This window comes from Onychostoma macrolepis, chromosome 18, assembly GCF_012432095.1.
Source record: "Onychostoma macrolepis isolate SWU-2019 chromosome 18, ASM1243209v1, whole genome shotgun sequence".
In the NCBI taxonomy this organism is placed as follows: domain Eukaryota; kingdom Metazoa; phylum Chordata; class Actinopteri; order Cypriniformes; family Cyprinidae; genus Onychostoma; species Onychostoma macrolepis.
Window position 1 is genome coordinate 18,080,776 of NC_081172.1, and position 27,477 is coordinate 18,108,252.

Genomic DNA, 27,477 nt, shown 5'->3' on the forward strand with positions numbered 1-27,477 from the left:
CTGAAGCAGCTAATCAAGCTCTTACTAGGCATTCTAGAAGCTTTCATACAGGTGTGTTGAGGCAAGTTGGAGCTAAACTCTGCAGTACACCGGCCCTCCAGGACTGAGTTTGGACAGCCCTGCTTTAAAGAATCAATGATATCCATACAGTCAAGCTTTCCACTTAGTGCAGCAGCAAAGCATCTCCATAACAAGACCATGGAAATGGTGCTATTCAGCTCATAAGCTTTGACTTTTTTGCAGATATACTACTGATCCAAATGATCCAAATCTTATTACACCATAAAACATCCTTCCAAAACTGCACAGGTCTATCCAAATTCATTTTAGCATACTTACTTCGACATTTTATGCTCTTCTTGGTCAAGAGTTCCGTTCGGCAATGTGTCGTGCCATGAAGGATATTAGTGATCCCTGACCAGTTAATGATGCTACAAGTTAAATGTAAGTTAGTTAGTGTTAAATACAATGTGTTTACTATTTCTTTACATCAAAATTAATTTGAATTAATTTCTGTATAAAAATTTAAAAACATGCTCATCATTGCATTGCATTGCAGATGTATTTAAGTTGTTGTGTCTATGAATGGCATTTTAATGTATTTTTGAATAAATCAATAAATCAGACCAAAAAATGTACGTAATGTCATTGACCCATATGTAACTTCAACTGCTTCCACTGAATATTATATTTTTTATAACATCCCCACCAACTTTACTAAGATCAAACCTCTTCAGTATGAGCTAATGGGTAGCATAAAGCTAGCAGCAGTGAAAAACAACATACAAATTTATTCATCTTTTTTCAGACCGTCTTCCTCTGTTTCTCTCGCATTTTATTCCTTTCTGCTCTCATCTCATCTCCCCCTCATGTCTCATAACCATGGAAAACAGACAGACAGGTAGCAGCGCATAATTGTTGCACCCACACCCATATCAGTTTGGCCCTTACCCACGCACACACATACATTTCTGCACATACACAATCAGAACCTACATGCACAAACAGCCTCAAGAGTGCTTTGTCAAATCGACTTGAGTGGAGAGCATATATACAAAAATATGCATGCGTTACATGTGTATGCTGAAAGACAGGTAGGGGAGGCAGGAAAAGCAATGCCTAAACACTCCTTAGGCTACTGTAAACAAAATACCTGTCCGTTGGTTCAAAAGGATTCTAGCCATTTGTACTCATTCACCTCTCAGTGACACACACACACACGCACACACTTGCTGGAATTTGGCAGCTTTATGAAACGTGCAACAGGCAGAAGGAAGGCGGTTCCAAACGTTTGTGGTGAGGAGGCACACACCCCAGGGGTGAGCGAGAGGTTAACTCACCCTACGGCACCCAAATCATCTGCAAAACTATGTTGAGCGACACACAACAAGTATGCATGTGTTAGTATCGATGCATGAAGTGATTTGCATGTCGATGTATGAACCAAACAAACACCTTTAAACATGCAAAACCTCTCTAAACACATATGCACAAACATGCAAGTCACAACAGAGCCAGTCTGTAAAAAACTGAAAAATACTGACACTTGCCCACACTGTAACACTCTATTCGTTCTCTTAAGGTGTGGTCACATTAAATTTTGGTGAAATTTCACAGGCAAAAAGGTCTAGTGATGCATGAAGCACAGCTTGTACAGAATTCACCTTCAAACCAAGCAGCTTCGCCTTAGTTAATGCAATGACTTTGCATGACCAAATCGAACATGAGCAAAATCTGCGTGGGGATCTTTTTCACCCTCACGCAAAACTTCGGATTGTATTGATTTGTATAACAATGACTGTATTTTGTTTGCAAAATTTCACCAACCAATGGTAAATCTGACTATACATAGACATGCACATATTGATTAATAGTCTGACAGTGGTTATTTGATCTAATCATAACAACCACACTAATTTTACAGTTTTTTTTAATCATATTTTGCTATTCAAATAAAGAAAATTTAAGCGTGTAGAAAATTTGCATTGTAGTGTCCCAATTTGTGTTTGATAGAGAGAAGTGAGAGAGTCATACAGTAATCTGGTGGTATGCACACAACAGTGGGTGAGATAATGTCTTCAAGTATTTTTCAGAACAACATCTTAATCTGGTTAGAATGACAAAACAAAGATTGCACAAAATGTCTCGGGTTATGCATGTAACCGTGGTTCCCCGAGAGGGAACGAGACATTGCGCCCCCTATGGGGCACTATGGGGAATGCAGCCTGCAAGCACGTGTGAAACAATGCCAATCTATTGGCCCATATGGCCCATGAAGTCATAGGCAGGGTGCCCGGAAGTATAAAAGGGCACCTGCTGAATACATCATCCACTTTAGCTGTCTGAAGAAGACGTAGACAGGCAGGCCGAAGGCATGGCAAGGGGGCGCAGCGTCTCGTGCCCTCTCGGGGAACCATGGTTGCATGTGAAACCCAAGACGTTCCTCTTCTAGGGAACTCCACGCTGCACCCCCTAAGGGGCACTATGGGGAATGAAATTCAACCACGCCGTGCTGAGGTGCATGCCTGTCCACCTGGTGGGAGTGCACCAAGGAAGCGACATACATGCACCTAAGCCTTCCCTTAGAAAGGGGCCATGCCACGGGCCACTCACGCAACTTGGCAGAAAGGGGGGAACCCGAATAGATCAAGGGGAACATCCCACCCAAGTTAAGAGCACAGCTATCCTCAGATAGCTATGCTATGTGAGCAGAACTAGCCTGAATACACAAGACCACTGAAGAGGCTAACTAGAAAGCCTCTAGAAGAGCTCAAGAGATCACTACTTAAATCCCAGGTAAAGAGAGTAGCTGCTGAGCTAGAACACAGCTATCCTCAGATAGCTATGTCTCTAAGGTCTTATGAAGGCTTGTGGACCAGAATAACATAGCCGAGATAGCTTTCCTACAGAGCTGCCCAGACCACAGAGAGTGGGCCACCTACTTAAAACCTTAGCAGGGGAGATAGCACTGTCTAGGCAAGTGCTCAAGGAGACCGCTACTTAAAGACCCTAAGAAGGGGAGCAGTCACTGAGCTAGCACATAGATATCTGAGGATAGCTATGTACCTAGGAAGGGCTACTGGAAGTGGGACCGACTGAAACTACCCAGACCACAAAGAGTGGGCTGTCTACTTACGACCCAGAGAGGGGAGACAGCACTGTCTAGGTAAAGGCTCAAGAGACCGCTACTTAAAAACCTAAGCAGGGGAACGATCACTGAGCTAGCATATAGCTATCCTCAGATTGCTAGGCTCTAGGAAAGGGGACCATTCCAAAAGAGGGCTAACCGCAACTGCAGTAGAACACAGCTAGCCTCAGATAACTGTATTCAGGTAAGCCCATCCTGCCATAACAATGGCTGGACTATAACCACCCTCAGATGGCTACACTAAGGAGGACCCCAATCCTTGTCAGTTCCAAAGTAAACAATACACAGTTAGCGCACTGCTAAAAAAAAAAACAATAGAAGCCCAATAGAAACCATCACAGAAATTCCAATGGTTTCCATTAAAATACCATTATAAACCATTAGCTTTTTCCAGTAAAACCATTACAAAATTCCTTTTTGTAGTGTGTTTTGGGCATTTTTCCAGTAGGATTTAACATCCCACCAATAGAATCCATCACATACCAGTAGACACCATTGCAGTTTCCATTAAAACCAATACAATTCCCATTATAACCATTAAAACCATTACATTTTCTATTGTGTTTTGGGCAGGGTTCTATTGTTTTTTTCAGCAGGGCATAGATAGCCTTCCTGCAAAGCTGCCCAGACCACAGAAAGTGGGCTATCTACTTACAACCCTAGCACGGGAGATAGCTCCGTCTAGGCAAGTGCTCAAGGAGACCGCTACTTAAAAACCCTAAGAAGGGGAGCAGTCACTAAGCAAGCACATAGATATCCTCAGATAGCTATGTACCTAGGAAGCGCTACCAGAAGGGGGACTGAAAACTACCCAGACCACACAGAGTGGGCTGTCTAATTACAACCCAAAGAGGGGAGACAGCACTTAAAACCCTAATCAGGGGAGCAATCACTGAGCTAGCACATAGCTATCCTCAGATAGCTAGGCTATAGGAAAGGGGAACCAATCCAGGAGAGGGCTCACTACAACTGCAGTAGAATACAGCTAGTCTCAGACAGTTGTATTCAAGTAAGCCCGTCCTGCCATAACAATGGCTGGAATATAACTACCCTCAGATGGCTATACTAAGTAGGTCCCCAATTCATGTCAGTCCCACAGTAGGCTAGCGAAGCACCGTGTTATTGACCAGGAGCTCACAAGAAGGAGATCCGGACCCACAGTAAATGATTCGCTGAAGAGCGAACACATAAACATCATAGTCAGTGATCAAAGCCTGATGTAAGCTGTGGCCATAACACTAGAGGGCTGGACACAGCTATCCTCGAATAGCAGTTCAATCAGATAAGGCTGAAGATATCCCAGACCACGGAAGTGGGCCATCTACTTAAAACCCCGAAGGGGAGACAGCACAGTCCATGCAAGGGGCTCACAAAGACCACTATTTAAAAACCCTAAAAAAGATAAGCAGTCTCCGAGCTGGAACACAGCTATACTCAAATAATAGATTCCTAGACAAAGACTTCAGCGCTTAATCGAGAGAACTTGTGCCAAGGAGAACCCAACCTAGTTAAGTAGCCAGGCTAGAACATGGCTGCCCTCAGACCACCAAATTCCAGAACAAAGTAAGCTTGGGCTGGAGCATAACCATCCGCAGACAGTTACACTCCGGCTTAACACAGGAAGAGACATTCCCTATAACCACTCTAGGTGCTGAAAACCCTGGGAGAGAAAACTTGCAAGCCTTTCTCCACAGAGCATTAACATATATATTCACGCCCAGCAATGCTCTCCACACACAATAACATGCATATTAGAGAGGCACGGCCGAGCTGAATATAGCTCCGCCCACGATCTCACAAGATCAGGGCTAAAACGACTCCGTGCTCACACTTCATCGGCATAACAACCCAATAGTATCTGTGGCATCCGACAACCCATTTAGAGAGGGTGTGTGGATCTCGCAGATCAAAACGATGACCGCGAGGTGAGAAACTGTGCTGCGGCAATGGCGGAACCGGGCCGCGAGACACAAGCACTTTGTTCTGCATCCCTGGGGAATAGGAACAAACGCGAGCAGAGCCTAGAGACCGGCTCTTCGCCGAGACAAACACAGAAGAAAGCAGAACATGCCCTCGAGTGTTAGTATCCAAACATGGAGGCACAAATCCCCTGAAGCGCTGCTCGACTCAAGAGCTATCCGTGGGATCTGATAACCCAAAAAGAGCATCTCAACCCAGCGAATTCCGCGATCCGAGTCTTCACCGTGCCTCGGCAATAGGTGAGATGCAAGCACTTGTCAGAGGGGCAAACGCGAATAGAGCTTCTCATTGGATAACACTCACAATGAGCGCGTTCAGCGCCCTTGAGCACTGAACACGCAAGCTCCTGACCAAGATACATGACGCGTAGACCGTGTGTGTCCTCAAGTGACAGAAACTTCGGGCACACTTTCCACAGTGCTCACCTGCCTTGGTCTCTCACACGCACTTCAAACAGACAGCTCCTGAAGACAGCAAAAAGGATGACGTATTCAGCAGGTGCCCTTTTATACTTTTGGGCACCCCACTTATGACGTCATGGGCCATTGGCGTTGTTTCACACATGCTTCAGACATGGGTCATGCAGGCTGCATTTTCCATAGTGCCCTGTAGGGGGCGCAGCATGGAGTTCCCTGGAAGGGGAACTATATTGCTTACATTATAAAGCCATCTACACTAAAACGGCCAATGTAGTTATGCATCATACTGTACATTTTTATGTGACACGGTGAAGTTTGGAATGACGAAAAGTTAATAAATAAATAAAAATAATAATATTAATAATACAAAACTGCATTTAATTCAATACTACTTTGTTTAACTGAAAACCTCTTCCATCTGTGTAACAGTGCTTGAAACTGCTCTGGTTACATTATTGACATATTACATTATGCTAAAAAATGAGCGCTGACTTCAGTGTAAAAACAAGCCATTTTGAAATATTTCATGAAAATGTACAGAATTATACTTTTTATTGTCAATATGGCTTTTTTATTCCTTTATTGCTGGCTGCACCAGTTCACAGTCTGAAAAAAAACTTATTTGCATCCCATAATGCAGAAGAATATTTATTAAACATTAGTATACAGTCTTGAACGCTAAATTAAGCATTGTTAAAATTATAATTAAAGAATAAATAATACAGCAAACATGGAACACTAAAAATAAAATGTATACTTAATAAAGTGTAATTTTTATTTATTATTATTGTAAATTTCCCATCACATGACATACCACCTGGGGGCACTCCATGTACCACCTCAGAAATCAGAATATGCCTTACCCTAACCTTAAGCCTAACCCTTCTCCTGTCTGAAAGAGTTTGAGGGGATGTTTCGACAATGCACACTAGCATTTAAAAGACTGAGGTAGGCAAGACTTTTTACAGATTTATATATATAAGTATAAAGGTCTTCTTTCAAGGGTTTTAGAATCCTCGTGAATTTAATCACCCCCACTAGACTACCAACACCACACACATGACTATGGGGTATATATCAGCTCTGCCATCCACTGACACTCTCCTCTCTTCCAGCACTTATAGTAAATGTCTCACATCCTCTATTATCATTATACTGCAATTATCTTAGTACAGCGGGTACAATGTGCCCTACATCTCATAGTCACCGACACGCACCCACAGAGGCCGAGGGAGAATGTGTTCCTATTTTAATTTCAGACCACGACAAGATATATTATGACTGTCATCCTCAGTGTGTAGGAGTGTGCTCTGTGATTCTGCCTGAGCACGTGTGTAATACACATGCACATACACACACATGTACTATAAGCTGTAACAGATGTACAAATCAGATAGGAGCAAATGTTTTCTGAAGCAAGACAAGTTTTGTGTGTATGTGTGTGTGCGTGTGTGTAATTACCTGCATCAGCACTGATGCAACTCTGCTGTATCAGTGATTTGCTGTTCTCCCAGGTCTCCAGGAAGTGAGTTAACTGGTTCTTAACAGTCATCATCTCCCCTCGAGACGAATGCAGCAGGGCCAAAGCTTCCCTGAGAAGCCAATGCTGCTGCACAAACCTTGATCTGATGCACACACAGACACAAAGCGAATTATTCAATGATTCTGATTTAGAACTGAAGACTACTACACTGCTTTATTGCAAGGGGACAGTACTTTCTCACATGAGTTTACCAATTATGAGAGTAAAAAGGGTTGAGACAAGATGAGAAGGAAAGAGAGAAGATGACTACATGAAATGTATAAACTGATTTTGAAAAGAGAAGAGACGCGATGAAAAGAAAACAGAAATGAGATGAGATGAGAAGACACTACATCAAATGTTCAAGTTGAAATATGAGAAAGAATAGAGACATGAAAGATGAGAGAAGAAAAGAGATTAAATATCTGAGCTCTATTTGAACAAAAGAGACTACGTACAGTAGATGAGATGTCAAGAATAAATTATGAGTAAAAAATAGACTACAATAAATAAAAGTTGATTTTAAATAGAAGAGATGAGATGAGAAGAAGAGACATGAAATCTTTGAGAAATGTTTGAGTTTATTTTAAATAGAAGCAACAAGACGAGATGAGACAACAAGAGTAGTTAAGAGATTACATAACATGTTAGTTCCTTTTGATTGGAACAGACTAGATGAGGCAAGACAAAGAGAAAAGATGAGAAGTCATTCAATTATTGAGTTCCGTTTGAAGAGACAAGACGAGACGAAGATGAGATTTTTGAGTTCGTATTGAAATTCATTCAATATTCAATCTCAATGTTATCCAGGGGAAACAAGTCAGTTGTGATTTGTCTTTAATACAGGAATGAATAAGAACAATCAGTATTGATTACAAAAAAAAAAAAAAAAGGTGAAATAACTGTTTATTCAACACTAAATCACTGAATTTTTGGATATCTTGGTTTCGATCCATTAAAATTGAATGTCAAGTCCCTGAACACAAATCTCGAAATATTCAAGAACACAGACATAAGCCTAGATAAATCAATTTTACACTTTATGTGTGGGTGGGATATTTGTACTCCTGTTCATTTTAAGCATTTGATATAAGTTCACATTTTCATATAATCCTTGAGGAGGTTTAAGGTAAACACATTTGTTAAGCAGCTGTTTATACAATATACGCTAGTGTTGAAATGGACAGGATTAGATGAACATGCTCCTGCCGGACCTTCATTTAGAACTCCATCAATATTCTATGGGACGGTCAGTGTCTCTCGTAGTTTCTGGCTGAGCGTCAGCACTGTCAGTGTTTAGCCGGGTGATTTAATGAGGTTTGTTCATTTGAAGTTCTGTGTCAGTTCAGCTGTACTGCTGCCCTACGTCACGCCCCTTTCATTCCCACCAGCATTACATCATCATCATGAGACAGAGGCAGATAAGAGCTGCCAGAAGTCTCTATGTGGATAAACAGGACGCCAAATCCACACACACACAAACACACATGCATGAAATCTCTTCAGCGACCACACACCAACCATATGCGTATCCATCCCCCCATCACAGCCTGTCACCACGTAAACAAACATACACAAGCACACACTCAACCACTTGTATAGAAGTCATGGTAACGGGTAAACATGGCAGTGTTAGGGTGAGACATGGAGACAGACAGACAGTAAAAGAGGCAGAAAAAGAGAGAGAGAGCGACAGTGGGAGAGAACCATGGGAATTAATTTTTCATAACAGGGGAACAACACTGGGTACGAAAAATGGCTATTGTCAGAAGAGAGGAGACTAAAAGTTGAAAAGAGAATTACTGTAAAAAGGCTAAATGAGAAAGACAAGACAGGAAGGGATGGAATTAGATGAGATGAGAGACAAATAGGAAACAAAATGAGACAAGAAGACGAGAGGAGACAAGCCGTCTAGATGAAATACGAGGAGAAAAGATTAAATGTAAGAAAAACGATGGTATGAGAAAAGAGAATAGATCAAATGAGAGGAGCGGAAACGAGAGCAGAAGGGAGAAGAGGAGGGGAGATTAGACAAGAAAAAATGATGAGATGAATTGAGATGCAAGAAAAAGAGATATTAGGAGAAAAGGAAATTAAACAAATTAATAAGAGAAGAAGAGAGGAAATGAGATGAGCCGAGCAAAGAAGGACATAACAAGGAAGAGATGTGACAAGATGAGAAAAAGAAGTGATGAAACAAGATCAAGGCAAAAAAAGGTGAAACGAGGAAAGGAGACAAGATGTTAGGAAAAGCCTGAGAAGAAGCTGAGTACAGAAATGAAATGAGCTGAGATGAGAAAAGACAATATGTGACCCTGGACCACAAAACCAGTCTTAAGTGTCAATTTTTCGAAATTGAGATTTATACATCATCTGAAAGCTGAATAAATAAGCTTTCCATTGATTAATGGTTTGTTAGGATCGGACAATATTTGGCTGAGATACAACTATTTGAAAATCTGGAATCTGAGGGTGCAAAAAAATCAAAATATTGAGAAAATCGCCTTTAAACTTGTCCAAATGAATTCTTAGCAATGCATATTACTAATCAAAAACGACGTTTTGATATATTTACAGTAGTAAATTTACAAAATATCTTCATGGAATATGATCTTTACTTAATATACTAATGATTTTTGGCATAAAAGAAAAATCTATAATTTTGACCCATACAGTGTATTTTTGGCTATTGCTACAAATATAACCCAGCGACTTAAGACTGGTTTTGTGGTCCAGGGTCACATATGAGAAAAGAACAGGAAATGAAAAGACGAGAAGACAGAAGGAGAGGAAAAGAGAGGAGAGAAAACTAGGCTAGACAACAAGATGAAAAGAGAAGATAAGACATAATGTAAGGAAATATGAGATGGGAGGTGAAGACATGAGGTGAAATGAGACAAGACTAGACTAAACATGGTCACAAAAGAAGAGGGGAAGAAATAAGAGGAAAGGCTAGGTAAAGACTCAGAAGAAGCTGAGAAGACAAGAGATGAAACGAGCTGAGATGAGAAGAGATGAGATGAAAAGGAAAGGAGAGGAAACAAGGCAAAGAGGACAAGATGAAATAAGAGAAGAAAAGACAAGATGCAATGAAATTGGATGTATATGCAGAGTAGAGGAAATTAAACAAATTGAGATGAGATTAGACTAGAAGACAGAGTGGAGAAGAGAATCATCTTGTCCCCTTTTCACTTGTTTCATCTCCTCTTCGTTAGCAAAAGAGACTAGACGAGACGAGAAACCTCACCAATAAACCAGACAGACCAGCACTACCAACAGCTGTGTGTGTTTTCTGGAAGTACATCTGGCTGTGCCAGTTAAACTGGACTGCAGTGCATGACTGACCCCATTCAGACTGACCCCTCATGCTTTTCGTCTTTTTTCCCCACTCCTGTCCTCTTTTTCGTTCTCATTTCGCCCTCAGTGTTTGAAGTGTTTCTGGAGTGTGTCTGGACAGCACATGGTCTGTTTTTGATGTGTGCGTCTGGCCAGCTGCTCTCCCCTGGCTTCTCAGCATTCTTAGCCTGTCCGGATTCAAATCTATGACTTCATCATAACTGTTATAAATCACCTCCCATATCATCATCATCATAATCATCATTAACATAGTCAGCATTCTAGTGCTCTTCACTTCGCCTAGGGGTGTTCATGGATCAAACAGTTTATGCTTCCTGTCTCATTCGCTGTCCTTCCCCATCTCTTTCTGTGAACCGCTGGGGCGTAGTCTATAATCAGGCTATAAACCTTTTGACCGAACAGACTGCTAGACCTCACGCTACAGTGAGCTCGCACTACACACGCACATGCCCCATATGTGAAGCACGCACACTTCATTCCAAAAAATAAATATGCACACGCACAAGACATGAAAAGAGGACTTTAAAGAGACGCTAACATTACGGCTAGGAGGGGTTAAGGAGGGAAGACATCTAAGAATCGCACTTCATTTTTCTCTTTGCTCTGATGACTGAAGCAGTTCAAAGATGTGAAATCTACTTCATATCTTTGTGAAGTAGAGAATAAAGAGAGCGTACTTCAGCGCTCATCTTACCGACTTTCAGGGAAAGGCTTCTTCACAACTACATTTTCTATTTTCTGATGAAAGTATGAGTAATGATTTTCAATACAAAAGTCAACTCCACAGTGTTAGGGTGTACAATTGTCACAGTCGTCATCATATTTTCAATTACATATTAACAGAAAACATTAAAAAATACTATCAGACAAATTTACCTTGTTTTCTCTTATTTGGCCAATTAATCACACTCAAAATATGTGTGTAAAGAGAGAGTTTGTAAACATAACTCATAAAAAGAACTGTTGATTGGGGTCTAGCACCCTGTCTTTTTTATGGAACTCACACACTGATGAGCTAACTGAGGATTGAGTGTCTCACTTTTGCCTGTCATCTCCTCTCACATGAGTTTGCGAGGCAGTAGTAGCTACACACTGATGCTGCGTCCCAATCTGCCGCTCATATTCTTTTGCATAATGATGCATTTAAAAGTTAATGGCCAAATGGATGTTAAATGTTGACTATAAGTAACTCAAACCCATTTATCTAAACCTGTCTACTTAACCATCAGTCGTGCGCATTCACCATGTTTATAGTTTTTTAACACTTTTAATTCGTGTTTGTAGTTCTGAACTGAATCCTTTGCAAAAGTGCAATGGATTGTGGGTAATATTAGCCATTAGAGTGTGCACGGATCCACATTTTAAAAATCTCCTAGAAATAGTACACCATCCAGGGACTTTTGGCATACTCTTTTCAACATACTATGCTATGGGATACACTTACTGTCACATGTTCTGTATGTTTTGAGTCTGTTTTTCATTGTGTTTTCAGTTCGCCTGTTCCCCCTGTGACCTAGTTTTCCTTAGGTTATTGATTGTTATTCTGTTCACCTGTTGCCTCGTTAATTATCTCATTAGTTCCCTTTGTTTGGTGCATGTTTATAAATCCTCAGTTCTCCCTTAGTCTTTGTCCGTTCTCCGTTATGATTAGGTGTGTTATCCCTGTCTCCTGGTTCCTGAGTTGATTATTAAAGTGTTCCGTGTTTGATTCGCACTCTGATTCCCCAGTCCTATTTCTTGTACACACCGCATGCTGTGACTTATTCTAATCTCACATACTATTTAGGATGGATAGGGTGTGTCTTCGTCACTTTTTAAAATAATGTTTTATAATGGGTAGAAGTTAAGTTCCATAGAGTTATTGAGTGATCGACGACATAATTTCCATTTTTGTCTGATTAAAGTAATAGCAAACCTCTTCTCACATGATTGAAGTATCATTCATGCCTGTAGTACAAAAGGTGCTGGATATGGGTATTACATAAGGTCTTTTCACATGACTAGTGCCAAGGCTTCAACACACTGTTCAGTGCAAAGGATCATGCTCTGCTTTGACATATATGTGAATGTTAGATAATATCTCAGAAGAAAGATTTTACAAGGTTGCTAGATAGCAGGAAATGTCTAAGTGCCCACAGTAAACAGTAAAATGAAATATATTTGAGTTGAGAACAAAAAAACCCTACAATTGCTTTGCAGAAAAAGGAGCAAATGTAGTTTAATAAAAACGATCTTGGTGAACTGAGGTCAAATGAGCAAACACATCAAAATGAGTAATTGACCATTTAAAACCATTTTTTGTTACTCCAAAAAAAGACAAATCATTTGAGAAATTAGGTGCAAAGATAAACCTGTCTTTAAGAAGACAAACTGTCCATATCATATGCAACTTTTTCAGTAATCTTCGGCTGATAAAATGTAATTTCACAAATGGGATCAACACTGAATTATCTGAAAGTTGAGTGTCATGTTCCAATGTTTGACAAGGGTGCAACACATCACTAGTGTTACAGCTGCACTCCACAGAGCCCTGAACGGCCAAGAAATACAGAGTGAGAGAGCGAGAGAAATACTTTAATCATCATAAAACATTACTATCCTCACTAGCACGGGAACACAGAATAGAACATTTTGTTTTTCAAGCGATACATTTCGATGGGGTGCAAGGTTAGACAGCAGCGAGACGACTTTGATTATTTCTTGAGAAATGTGAAAGGCATCCTGAGAAAGTCAGATGTAATAATAACACCCACTACAGAGACTACAACGCCACACATTCCTATATAATAGGTCATGACATATACGGGAACCCAGGGAAATAATCTCCTTGATGAAATATGATACAATCATTATCTTTTAAACTGAACGAATCGCCTGGTAAGACCTTGTGGTCATGAGGGTGTGACATTGCGTGTCTTTATGTGCTTGTGTGTGAAGCCAGGACCAGACAGCATATTTTCTTGACAGAGAAAAAAATGTTGAAATCTCTCAGTCATAATTTTTGGCTGACAAGATTTCAGATGTCAGCCATCGGCTGAAATAATCAATTAGGACAAAAGAGAAAGAAAACAAATACACGAGAGAGAGATGAAAAAGAATATAAAGTAAATTAGAAATGGATTTTCAACTCACACCAGGCTTTATATGTCACTGAGCTGATGCACACTAACCATATATAAATGTTTGCCACACAATCCTTTACTTAAATACAATCCCCCAGCACACACCTTTCCTGGAAACACTTCGCAGTATGACGCCATCACGGCCTTTGTGTGTGCCACTCAGACGGTTGGAGAAGATGGAAATGCCTGTCAGAAAGCTCATGACTGCATTATCACCTGCCAGTCAACCGAGACCTCTCTCCTTTCTATCGTTCATGACAGCTTCACTTCACAGCATCTGATTATTAACCGATTACATCTCAAACAACAGATATCAGCAGGAGGACCAAGCCTCAAAAAAACTCAAAGTGAATAACATGGGGGAAATGCATAGAAAATCCACAATATATCCACAAAATTCACATGATCAACAGACCTATTAGAGGTCATATGACTACTAGATTAAATGTGTAAATGTTTTTATAGTCCAGTGATTTTAATAAAAAGTACATTTTTGGAATGTTTTAAACACCTGGATGGTTTAGTGATGAATCTACACAGACAGATGCAGAAAATTTAGCTTTGCCATCACAAGAATAAATTACATTTTAAAATATAACAGATATTTTAAATTGTAATAATATTTCACAGAAATATATTTTTGATCACATGCAGCTTGTTGAGCATAAGAGACTTCATTCAATTACATAAAATTACAAAATAATATATAAAATAAATACATTCAGGATGATACATCTGTTCACTCTTTGTTTGTTTGTTTTGTCAATTATTAAAAGTATATAATATTACTGTATAATGCACATTATTACTATTATGTTTAATAATTTTCAATGTTTATCAAGGTTTATTAAAATAATATTCTTTAATAAAGGAGACCTATAATGTCCCTTTTTACATTCTCAGGTGTACCCAGAATGTGTCTGTTTCAGCTCAAAATACCCCACAGATCATTTATTATATAGTTTTGAAAATGCTATTTTGAGTGAAAGCAGAAACAAGCTGTTGTCATGCATGTCTCTTTAAATGCAAATGAGCTGCTGCTCCCCGCCCCCTTTTCCAAAAATAGGGCTGTGCCTTTACATCTCCTTCCTTAGATACTCTGCTAAAAAAAACAACAACAAAAAAAAAACATCTACTTGGTTTTGATTATCATGTCTATTACGCTGAAACCATGCATTTTAAACGGTTTTCTGAGCACACACATCCGAAGCACGCGCACAGAAAGCGTCTGTCACATGGCATGTGAGTACTAAACTAAGTTCTCTTTCATGTCTTATTGCGCTTAACACAAATGAGTTACAAAAACAGTCGGTTATGTCTGTGAAGGTAAACAGCTAGGAAATAAACTGAATGTTTATATTAGATCTGTGTGGCAGCAGCGTAAATAAATCAACAAATCCACTGCTCTCTTGTCTCCTCTGAAGCTGGGACTTTAAAAAGTGTTTTGTGCTCGTCAGTGTAGCCAAAGACAAAAAAGTTAGCATGCTTTGCTTGAACTTTTGCCATGGCTTTAGAACTGGTACACCGTTGTCACTTGTAAAAACACAGTGGAGTCACCATAGCTGGAAACTTGCAGATTAAGGGGCAAGATCTGAGCAGCTGTTTTTTTTCACAAGCTTGCAGAGAATGGCTTACCAAAATATTTTACTGGGATGTTCTTTCTCATGTTTTCTAGACTGGTAGATGCACCGGGGACACAATTATAGCATTTAACATGAGAAAAGGTCAGATTTACATGATATGTCACCTTTAATGCTTTTAGTAATTGCCTTGGTAACACTTTAGAATAGGGAACACTTATTCACTATTAACTACGACTTTTCCCTCAATAAATTCCCAATTTGCTGCTTATTAATAGTCAGCAAGGTAGTTGTTAAGTTTAGGTATTGGGTAGGATTAGGGATGTAGAATAAGGTCCTGTAGAATAAGGCCTTAATATGTGCTTAATTAATACTAATAAATGGCTAATACTCTAGTAATATGCATGCTAATAAGCAACTAGTTAAGAGACCCTAAAATAAAGTGTTACCATTGCCTTTTATGTGTTTTTGGTATTATAAACCCTATTTTACCATACCAAAAAAACATGTTAATTCTGCTTCTGAAAGCCTGACCTGACTGGGGGAGAAATGTCAGTCAGTCATTTTGATTTGCAATTAGACTAGTGTATGATTTATACTACTTTCAATGGTCAGGCATAATAACAGTATTTCCTGAAAAAACATCAAAAGATTTTGAGATTCATTTTGTCTTTTTTCTATGTAGTTAATCCCAGTATACAGCTACACAGAAATCTATTCTGCTCAAATCAATGTATGCTTGTTCTCTTTTTAGTTCTCCTTCCCTTTTCTCTGTGTTTTTTTTTTTTTCTCACACTTGTGCCTGCAAACACCCACAAGTGTACTCACACACGCACACAGTTGTTTCCCATCTGCAAAGCTCTTCCTGTCGTGCCGTGGCTGAGGTGGCTACTGCAGACACTCCACACACGCACTCACGACCCAATGAGATCTGCTGCGCTTGTTCTTTTGTCTCTCTCGCACCATTGTTCCCTCATTTCCTTACCTGAGGTGCAGGCGGCAAGTGCGCTCGTTTTCCAGCTCTGTAATCATTGTCTTTTTCTCCACCCTCACGCTCTCCATCTCACGCGTGACCAAGCACAGCTGCAGGTCAAGGTGCCTCGTGCTGGAAAAGAGACATGGAGTGAGATATACACAGAAAGCAGCAATGGCACAATAATTATTACGTTGAGTTTTTTATATGGAACAATATTGTTTGTGTGGAAACATTTCACATGTCGATTTTCCAAATATAAAAAGGCTTTCTTTTTCTCTCAATAAAAGTTCAATGGCAGGAGAGCGGCCCAGCCACAGAGCAGGAGGGTTGCGTTACACGCTGTGTGTGTGGAGTGTGTGAGACTAAATGAGAGACAGACTTCTGTAGGGCAGATATACGGTCTGCAGAGTATTATGGGCTTTTTGTGGATCTCACAAAGACAAGGTCGCTATAGCAACAGGAGAGTACACACCAAGGCTGACTAAATATCTGGCACGAAGGGGTTTATCGAACCTGAGGCAATAGCTGATGTATCAGTGTGATATCACTGGGAGCATAATTGTCTGTCGTTGTGTTTGCTTGTGCCCATTTCAGTGCCTATTTCAGGCTTTTGTTTGTGTAAGACAGAACGAGAGCGTGAGAGAGAGAGTGTGTGAGTGCTATTGTTTGTGTTTGTGCTGGTAAAAGACATGGGTTTGAATAAATTTAGACCTTAAGAAGATTCCCAGCTGCAGATTCTTGGGTTCTTGTGGTGAAGTGATGAATTTCATTCACACCATCTGTATGTATGTGTGAGAAATCAGAACGCATGCAGCTCTATAAATTTCAATGAATTAGTTTCCAGTAGCTGAACTCAGAAAAGGCCCGAGTGTTTGCGGACACGCTTTGAATTTTTTGCGTTTGGACAGATTCTGGTTCATGATGGTGTAGGACAGCCTTTTGTGTCGCATTTTGTGATCTTGCAGTAATGTATTTCAGTTAATAGCCCTCTACGGCAAAGGAAAATAGAGAAATTAAATCGATATGTACTTCTATGGTCTGAAATGGAATTATCATTCAATACGTCCTGCAATGCTGTTCTTCAAAGCGTAACGCATCCCGACTGCTGAGCTGATTCTGCACTCAGCTTTCTATATTTTGCCTGAGAACAAGTTATTCATGCATAAATGAATAACTGCATAACTGCAAAACATTAAATTGATTCAGTTTTCTATAAAATGTCCCAAGGAAATGCATTACTGAAGTTTCAACTGGAATACAGAGTAGCAGACATGTTCTTATAACATAATATTTTTGCTATATTAGATTTTTTTTTTTTTATATATATTAAAATACAAAATAGTTATTTTAAATTGTAATTTTTCATAGACCTCTTTTAAAAAGACCTTTTAAAAATATTTTGATTCATTGACCTCTTGACCTCTTTTAAGACATAAACGATGATCTTTGAATCTCAATTGCAAGAACGTGAAGGAAAATGATATGATATGTCAATACCATAACGAGATACCATAAAAGAATGAAAATAGAAGAAAATCCATACACACACAACAAACAAACAAACCAGGTTACAATCTTAGCAGATGCTTTCTTACAACAAAATCCTTCAAAACAAATACACACAGCACACCTGTGTTCTCCTAATGAATATACCCTATTGTTTGGATAATGTTAAAAGAACTTCATTGCCAGATCAGTTTATGGGGTGTATGGGGAGTGTAAGTGTATAAGGGGCAAAAACTGCTTCCAGATCAACATTCTTAGTTTGACATTTCTGATATACGGCCCTTTGAGCTTAAGTGTATGCTCACACTGTGAAAAAAAGGACTTCAAAAAACCCACAAAGGAAAGGAAAGATGAAGCTCTTTTGACTCTTTATTATCCCTTAACAAATCTCAGAGCCACAGCTGAACACAGAGATGCAAGAGCGAGAATGTACTGTTCTCACTTCTGTTGTCAGACGATCCAGCCATGCTGAAATATGGCGCAGCCACAGATGGCTTTGGAATGCACTGTACCCAGTACTGTCTGTGAAATTACACACGCTACAATCTTGTAAGGACATGAGAGACCTGTTCCAGAATCTTCATCACTTATTTAAGGGCATTGAGAGAGCAGCACGTAACATTATATTCATCTTCAGATGTCTCTGTTATTTCCATTATACATTCCCACCATACACACAGGTAAATTCCGAGGCTTATGGGTATTTAGAAGGCTTACTGCAGAAATGAGCAGCTTACAGAGTATTTCATCAGAACATAAATCCATACGTTAAGCTTTAGCGCAGACTGTCTGTTGTGATACAGAGGGTTCTGATGGATTGTGGGTAAACGCAGCAGATGTTGGCCCTATTGTCTCAAAGCAAGGCTTAAAGAGACACAGTTCCAGAGCTAGCGATGTCTGGCTTATTACCTCACTTGTTACTCAATCAGAATTAGAGCAGAGCCTCAGACTGGGTACAGACATTCAGCTGCCTACGGAGTGTGTGTGTGTACCAAGAGATATGAGTCGTGATAATGGGCTGCAAATCCCAGACTAAAGACGACTCTGCTGTTCTGTCGTCTACAGGACTGTGTGTGCGTGTAGGAGGCTGAAACAATCGTGATAACAGCAAGCAACTGGCAGTGGTTGCAACCATGTGTGTGAGTGAGCCGGGGAACCGACCGGCTTTTTCTATTAAGGTGCGATTGAGTGGGAGGCCGAGTGTGTGTGTGTTCCCATACATTTATCTGTGTGACTGCATGCAACGGTGAATCACTATAATGATTCTGTGCTAGTTATAGACATTTATGATACTGTGTCACTGGCTTTGTTCCAATGCCTAGTGAGTCACTTGACACCTACGGCCTACATAGGTGGAAATGGAACCTCATAAGTAAGTGATTTGAAACTATACATAGGCAGTGACTTTGAGCTCCTCACATGAAGCATACAGATTTTTCAATGCAGCATATTTCTAAGGGAACAACATGATACTCTAATAAGCATAAAAATGCACAAATATTTCTGCAACTGGAAAAAAAAAACACTATAAAACCTGGTGTGTATATATATATATATATATATATATATACATATATATATATTTTTTAAATATAATAATGTATTATCACAGTTGACGGAAAACACTTCTTACTGATAGAAATCTATTATGCTTAAATGTTTGAAAATATGACAACAGTTTGTAATTGAATTTTTGCATGCTGAGGTAGGGGGCCCCAGGAGAGGATGAGCAATTGTGTATTTGCAAACTAATATATGCATTTAAAAAAAAATAATAATAATGTTAATACTATTTATTTATTAAATAAATAATAACAATACATTTAAATAATTATTTAAAGAAAAGAAAGAAAAAAAAAACAGATGCAAGACAATAATTCACTGCACAAACCATGTTTATTTCTACTGCAAGAGACAGATACATTTGTGTGCCAAATAATTGGACATCTATAACAGAAAGTTTATGAAAAGTTTTGGGACATAATCCTATTTTTCGTTTGCTATTGTAAAGATGCAAAATCTGCTCATTAATAGTTAATAAGTAGTTGATAACACTGATTACACTCTAAAAAATGCTGGGTTGTTTCAACCCAACTTTGGGTCACATATGGACCTACCCAGCTGTTCGGTTAAATTTTTACATTAAATTTATAACCCAAAAGTTGGGTTAGTCCATATCTGACCCAAAGATGAGCTGAAACAACCCAGTATTTTTTAGAGTGCATAAGTACTAAGTACTAATAAACAGCCAATATGCTAGTAATATGCATGCTTACAAGCAACTAGTTAGTGGGAATTGGTCCTTAAAATAAAGTGTTAACCGGTCATATGCTATTTGCATTTTACTATTTGCATGTAGCATAGTTTGTTCGCTGCTGTCCCCCTTCAGTACAATCTTGTGACTCATATTTGATATGAAGCATAAGTATGCCAGATTTATAATTTGAACCAGAGTCGGATAATAACTTGGCAGCAGTAATGTAAGCAAATGCCATGTGTTTGTCACATAAAGAACGATTAAATGAAAAGTCATAATTTCATTGCCTAATTAAATTAGACAAGGACCTAATATAAAATCAATACCAGTGAAAAGGGTACACATCTGGAAAACTTACGTTTGTGTATTCACCCAACACATCCAGCCTTGTTTTGCCAGCCATTGTGATCAAAAGAAGAAATATCGCACCATCTAACAAAAAAACAATTATGCAACGATTAACAAGCACGATACAGCATCATGCCAACAAAATGCGCCGGTTCCGCTTCTTTCAGCATGCCGGAAGACCCAGTGGGCTTCTCACCCCTCTGTCGAACAGCTCTGCGATTGAACGTGAGGTTTTGATCAGCAGTGTGAAGCTGGGGAGCATTAGAGTAGAGTAATGAACACAGAACAGAGACGTGACTCATGGCCGCATTCCCGATCAGTCGAGAAGCTCAAAGAGCTCATTCTAAATCAGCATCTTACTGAACGAACCAGGCTACTGGGAAGCAGCTATGTGGAATAATTTGGATCACTTCTCAAACCTTTGGAATTACAAAAAGGGTTGCTTTAATCATTGCGAAGACAAACAAAACCTATCCTAATTAACTGAACTGACATGTACGGTCTGGCTAATTTTATTACTCGCCGCTGATGAGCAAATGAAGCGGTAATGTGAAAACAAGAATAGAAGTAGCACGCAAATTTCAAAGGGCAATAGTGTCGAAAAAGACTGTGTGTGTATGTGTAAAACAGAGAAACAGCCTGTCCTTCCCATCCTAAAGCATTTCCTTGATTATAATCATTGCTATGGCATCATTCATGGAAACCAAACATCATAAAACACAAACAAGATGAGATACATACAAACACTGAGGTGAGACACTCAACCACACACACTCACACTCTTTCACTCAGGGATGAGATCCTTTGATGTTATTTCAGTCAGAAAGGAAACGTCGCTAGCCTTTCTCCAGGCTCTCCGAAGTTTATGCATTTGGGTCTTGAATGAGATCACAAAATTTTGGCTGAAATATGAAAATCATATGCATCATTGTGACACTCTCCTTTCCTGCAAACCCACAACAGGAGGCTTTCATGCCGGTTTTTATTATTTATTCTTTTTTGCCGTTTACTCCTCTGTTGCCGCTGATGTTGTCACCGCAACCGTTGAGGAGAATCTTCAATGAGTGCCTGAAGCTAAATGTGTGGCCTACTCATGTTTTCCCAGACTTCCTTATACAAGCAAGACACACAAAAGTATATCAGATGCATTTTATGTGCAGGTGGATAAACGAGACCTCTGGGTTTGCATACACAAAATATCTCTCACATTCATATAGACATGGGTAAGCAGACATACGCAAAAACGCAAGGCCTGAGGTTTGAGGTGATGAGGGAAGAAAGAATGGAAAATATAGCTCACGTTTCAGCTTCGCAATATACACCTGTTTGAAATATGAATGCAGAAATAAAGTAGGAACAAAAGAAAAAAACAGAAGAAAGAAAGAAAGAAAGAAAGAGAACGAACATGCTCTAGTCTGCTAGTCTGGTTCCTTTGATTTGCAAATATATCCTGAATGAAAGGTTGAAAGGTCAAAAGAAAGAAATAACAAATGAAAGGTTGAAAGAATGAAAGAAAGGTCGGAAGGTCGAAAGAAGGAAAGAAAAAGAAAGAAAGAGATTGAAAGAAAGAAAGAAAGAAAGAACATGCTCTAGTCTCCTAGTCTGGCTCCTTTGATTTGGAAATATATCTTGAATGAAAGGTTTAAAGTTCGGAAGAAAGAAATAACAAATGAAAAGTTGAAAGGTCGAAAGAATGAAAGGTCAAAAGAAAGAGAGAAAGAAAGAAGAAAGAAAAAGAAAGAACATGTCCAGTCTACGAGACTGGTTCCTTTGATTTGGAAATATATCCTTTATGAATATTCCATGTGAGACGAGTGAAATAGTATATTTGCATAATTTGTGCTGACTCAGACCCACAGCAGAGAGGATAATGGCCAGCCGTTCACTGTTTGCTTGGTTGCTAGCAGAAACAACAGGCCAAGGATGTATCTAAATTATTGTAATCTAATCATCCCTCCAAAAGGTTTCTTTGTTTCAGTTTCAAATAATTCAATCCAAATGTGCTTTAGCGTTCTAACATGAGTCTTATGTGTAAATATACAGTGAGACCACTGAGGCTAAAATGCTTCTATTTTGCATTTGCATCAGCATGACAATTCGAATGAAAAAATGTGAACATTTGAAAAATCAACATGAATGTGTAAAATGCTTTAATGACGAGTGTGTGAACATGATATCCAGCGTGATCTGAGATGATGCAAAGAGCATCTTAAGCTTCAAGAAGAACATCTGACCATCTGTCAAAGACTCACATGATCAATGTCACAGATTTATTGATTTGAGACCTAGAGATATTTCTTCATTATTTAATGTCATACCTGTTTGACATTTCTTGAAATCCTGTTGGTTTCCAGGTTTAAATGAAAAACATCTCACTGTACATTTACAGATATGAATGCACACACACAGGCATTCACATTTACATTTATGCATTTGGCAGACGCTTTTATCCAAAGCGACTTACATTGCATTCAAGTTACAGTTTTTACATTTTATCAGCTCTTGCTTTCCCTGGCAATTGAACCCATGATCTTGGCGTTGCTAGCACCATGCTCTACTATTTGAGCTACAGGAAAGCACATTTCCACATGTGCGTGCTGATCTGTCTGTCACCACCTTTACTGTGGACCTATTGAACTGTCAAGTCCAAGTATGAAGACAGGTATTATGCATGACGGCATGCTGAACTACACACACCTACACATACAAAAACAGCACAAATTAACTGAGCTATTAATAATACATGCAGGTGTTAAAAAGAGTTGGTAAGTGTGCTTCAGTCATTACACTAAATGTCTGAAGAAGGGATGGATGAGCATAGCAAAAAAAAAAAAACGGGTATTACCATAAAATGTATGTTAACGTCAAATCAGCTCAAATTAAGAATCAAATTCAAAGTTCAAATTTCTAATATATATAAATTATTATATATTTATATGTGTGTGTGTGTGTGTAGTTTGATGTTTGATGAATAGAAAAGTAGTTTGTTTGATGAATAGAAAAGTAAAAAAATAAAATAAAATAAAATAAAATACATTTATAAAGCATTTATTTCAAATATAAATCTTTTGTATCAATGAAGAATCTTTGCTGTCACTTTTGACTAATTTGATGCATCCTCACTGAAGAAATGTATGATTACCTACAAAAAAAATTATAATAACAGTTGTGTATTTTTTTAAATAATAAAAAATAAATAAAATAAAAGCTAGCTTGGGATATAAACAAAGTATATATGATTAATAATAATTGATAATTAATAAATGTATTAATAAATAATAATTAATTAATTAAAAATTGTTGGTGGAGACTGGTCTCTTTGTAGTGTTTATGTGATTCAGAGTAATTATTACTGTAGTGCAGAGACTCAGGATTGTAATTTTCATAATCACAACATGAAACACCAAAGGCTATTTATCCCCTTTTCCATTTCTAAAAGATGCTTTGCATTTTCAGCTTATAGGCTGCAACTAAGATCATATTGCAGCACATCAAAGGAAAGCGTTTAGGGCAGTTCTGTGTTGAAGTGGCATGACACAGGCCTGATTTGAATCTCTAATCATTCCGTTGACTCATTCACAGCCTCTTTCTGACAATCAAGAACACCGTCACAAACAGCCCAAAGAGTCTGATTTACATTCTCTATGCTTCCCTTTTAAACCTGCAGGATCCCCTGTAGGGCCCCAGACACACTTGAACTAGATGAATCTATTCTGTAAACCCAGACCTCATCAGTCTCCATACATAAATCCAATCCCATCATGCATCATTTGATCTTTTGACCCTGTCAATCACATAAATCTGACATGGATACTGATGCCCTGTGGGCGTGTTGGGGACTCATGAGTGGGCTTTAACATGGTTTAAAGCTACATTAATGATACCATGCTGATGGGGTCTTACTTAAGCCCTACAGGGAGACCCAGGGGGTCATTTAAATTCACACACTCACACAACTAGAAGAACCACTTATCAATAATGAAAGAAACCGTTGTGTGACCTCCATCTGAACTCACACAGACAGAAAACAGGAACTGCTCTACTGCACACTGGCTTAGTGACCACATACAAAGCATCTGAGCTAAAGCAACAATAAAAACCTAGTGAATCCCAAATATACACACCAACTTAAAAAACACTTAAGTATATAGTTGATGCCTTAAATGTTTTATAATCAAATTTATTTGATGAGTTAAATTAATGGAAAATGTTGACTTGACTTATTGAGCAAATCATCTTTTACAGCGTAGATTATTGTAATAATAACACCAACTGAAAAAATTCACATATGTGAAGATTTTTGGATGATTTTTGAAGAGCAGGTACCACAGCTGGCCTGTCGATCTCCATTAGTTAAGGTGAGAACAAAGCTAAGCACAGCTCGGCCCTTTCAACATTCATATCTCAAAACTAATTGAAGCTGTCAGACATAATTTCACAAAAACAAAAGCCTTTTCCATCACTGAGAGTCTTTGCAAACAGGCATTAGCATATAAATAATCTACCATCGAATAAAGCATGTTCACACCTTGATATGACAAGGAGAAAATGGCATCTGAATAAGTAAGCGTTCGATTCATGAGTGTTTGTGAAACAGTAAAATCTTCTTATATTTCAGATCCTAATTAGAATGTATAATGTATGTGTTTTTGGTGTAGTTGCTGGGCAGAAAAGCATATGGAGAAAAATAGCGCTCTTATATACTGCCCTCTTCCACTTCCTGCACCAACCACACACAAAAAGCGTCTATGTGCTTGCATGCTGTACGTGTTAATGCGCATTTTATGGTGACAGTGACGCATATGCAATCACACAGAGATGCAAACACATTAACCCTCACACTGACAGAGGTGTAGCCACTCTCACAGGCTCACCACAGATACAGAGCATTCGGTAAACATGCGTGCAAGACATACCAAGATATCAAGGTCTCAACAGCTGAGAGATGCACTATGAGGAAGTGAAAAACCACCAAAGCCAGTACAGTGCTGTCAGCCCGATAAATCTACATCATTGCGAAAGCCACACACGCACACATACACACATAAAAATGCATGCATATGCTTGACGGCAACGGTGTAAAAATGATACACTTCAAATTGAACTTAATTTTGTTTGGTTGAAAGGTCCCTGTACAGTTGTAATTCTAAAATATGTATCAGAATGCCATTTTATTCATAAAGCAGCTGATGCTTTTTTTTTTTTCAAAGGAACCTGCCTGCGCCATTCTCACACCTCTGTCACGGATGTTGTTGCCCACTAAACTATCTACATCTACCACATGCCCTCTCTCCCACGACCCATTTACTGCCATCTCACATCTGCCTCTTCCTTTCTCTAGATCTGAGTTTTGCTTTGTGTCACCTCAGAGGGTTCACTAGCAGGTCGCAAAATTATCTGAGTCAAACCGAAAGTCCCAACAAGGCCTAGAGCTGTTTAAAAAAAAAAAAGGTTTTGTCACTAGAATATTAAGCTGTGACCCATTTTTTTCACACCTTTATCTCATTTAAAGGATTAGTTCACCAAAAATGAAAATTCTGTCATTAATTACTCACCCTCATGTCGTTCCAAACCTATAAGGCATTTGTTCATCTTCATAACACAAATTAAGATATTTTTGATATTTGTGACACAGAAGTGAAGCAATTGTTGAATAAAGTCATTATTTTTCTTTTGTTTGCACACATAAAGTATCCTTACAGCTTCATAAAATTAAGGTTGAACCACTGATGTCACATGGACTATTATAACAATGTCTTTACTACCTTTCTGGGCCTTGAACGTGGTAGTTGTGTTGCTGTCTATGGAGAGTCAGAAAGCTCAAAGATTTCATCCAAAACATCTTAATTTGTGTTCTGATGATGAACGAACCGTCTTTTTTTCCTCCCTTGAGCTCATTATATTTTCATAAGGTTCCTAAACCATATAAAGGAAAAATATAGATGACAAGTCAGATTGAAGGAGGCAGTGCCTTGGTTTTTTTTATTGTTTTGTGATTTATGATTTAGCTGCTGACTAAAACGTATTCAAGTTACAGTTATATAATGAGCTTTAAATACACTCTGAGCTTTAATTTGAGGGAATTTTCATCAAAATTGAAGGAAACAGGAAAGGTTAAAGGGTTAGATCACCCAAAAATGAAAATTAGCCTGTGTTTTACTCACCCTCGAGCCATCCTAGGTGTATATGACTTTCTTTATTCAGACGAATCCAATCTGAGTTATATTAAAAATTGTCCTGCCTATTCCAAGCGTTATTATTGCAGTGGGTGGGTGTTTCTCTTTAACAGTCCAAGACACGTTAAATAAAGTGTGCGCATCCATAATAAAACGTGCCTCACACGGCATGAATAAAGGCCTCTTGTAGCGATTGCATGCGTTTTTGTAAGAAAAAGATCCATATTTCAAACGTAATAAACACTTTTCTCTCACTTCTGCTGACTGTCGTACGTGGAAGCTGTTCTGGCGGATGACGTAGGACGTATGTGTCGCGCACGCGCTCCTCTGAGATATGCTAGTCTCACAGGTTTGTTTACAGGAGCAAAAGAAGCAACGTTTCCTTACTTTAGCAAAGAGAAACCAGTCTCCTCTTGGCTTATATCAAAATCCTCTGACATTTTTCTTTATGAATCCTCGGTTTGTACTTCTAATTCATGACCGGCATTTTTTGTTCTCTCTCCGCGTTCGTCACTAATCACGCAACGCCAATGTCCTACGTCATCCGCTGGAACTGCTTCCGCATATGACAGATGGCGGACATGATAGAAAAGTGTTTCTTACATTCAAAATATGGATATTTTTCTTACAAAAACGCATGGATTCGCTACAGGAGGCCTTTATTCACCCCCCGGAACGGTGTGAGGCACGGTTTATTACGGATGTGCGCACTTTATTTAACATGTTTTGGACTGTTGAACAGAAACACCCGCCCTCTGCAATGATAGAGCTTAGAAGTGCCAGGACAATTTTTATTATAACGCCGACTGGATTCGTCTGAAAGAAGAAAGTAATATACACCTAGGATGGCTTGAGGGTGAGTAAATAACAGGCTGATTTTCATTTTTGGGTGAACTAACCCTTTAAGGAATTACAGCTCCTTAATATGTACCTCCTGAGAAAAAAGAATGCACTGGTGAGCTCAGCAACATAAAAAGGCCTGGATGTCCACAGAGGACAACAGTAGTGAAATTAAGATCAACCTGTACCAGAATGACAGGAAGAAAAAAGTATGGAGAAGGCTTGGAAGAGCTCATGAGCATACAA

At 38.9% G+C, this 27,477-nt stretch overlaps 1 protein-coding gene across 10 annotated transcripts in view; it reads right to left on the reverse strand.

The window, feature by feature from the left end:
• lekr1 (leucine, glutamate and lysine rich 1) overlaps positions 1–27,477 on the reverse strand; it is a 126,198-nt gene that overhangs the window by 80,086 nt on the left and 18,635 nt on the right. For 9 of the 10 annotated variants that reach the window (XR_009267106.1, XR_009267105.1, XM_058752342.1 and 6 more), the window contains 2 exons: positions 16,114–16,233; positions 7,009–7,172 (listed from right to left, as the gene is read on the reverse strand). Coding sequence is in view for 8 of the 10 variants with exons in the window: in XM_058752342.1 (XP_058608325.1) it covers positions 7,009–7,172; positions 16,114–16,233 (284 nt within the window). In the remaining 2 variants the exon portion in view is untranslated. The remainder of the gene's footprint in view (positions 1–7,008; positions 7,173–16,113; positions 16,234–27,477) is intronic. The other variant, XM_058752346.1, reaches the window with a different exon arrangement.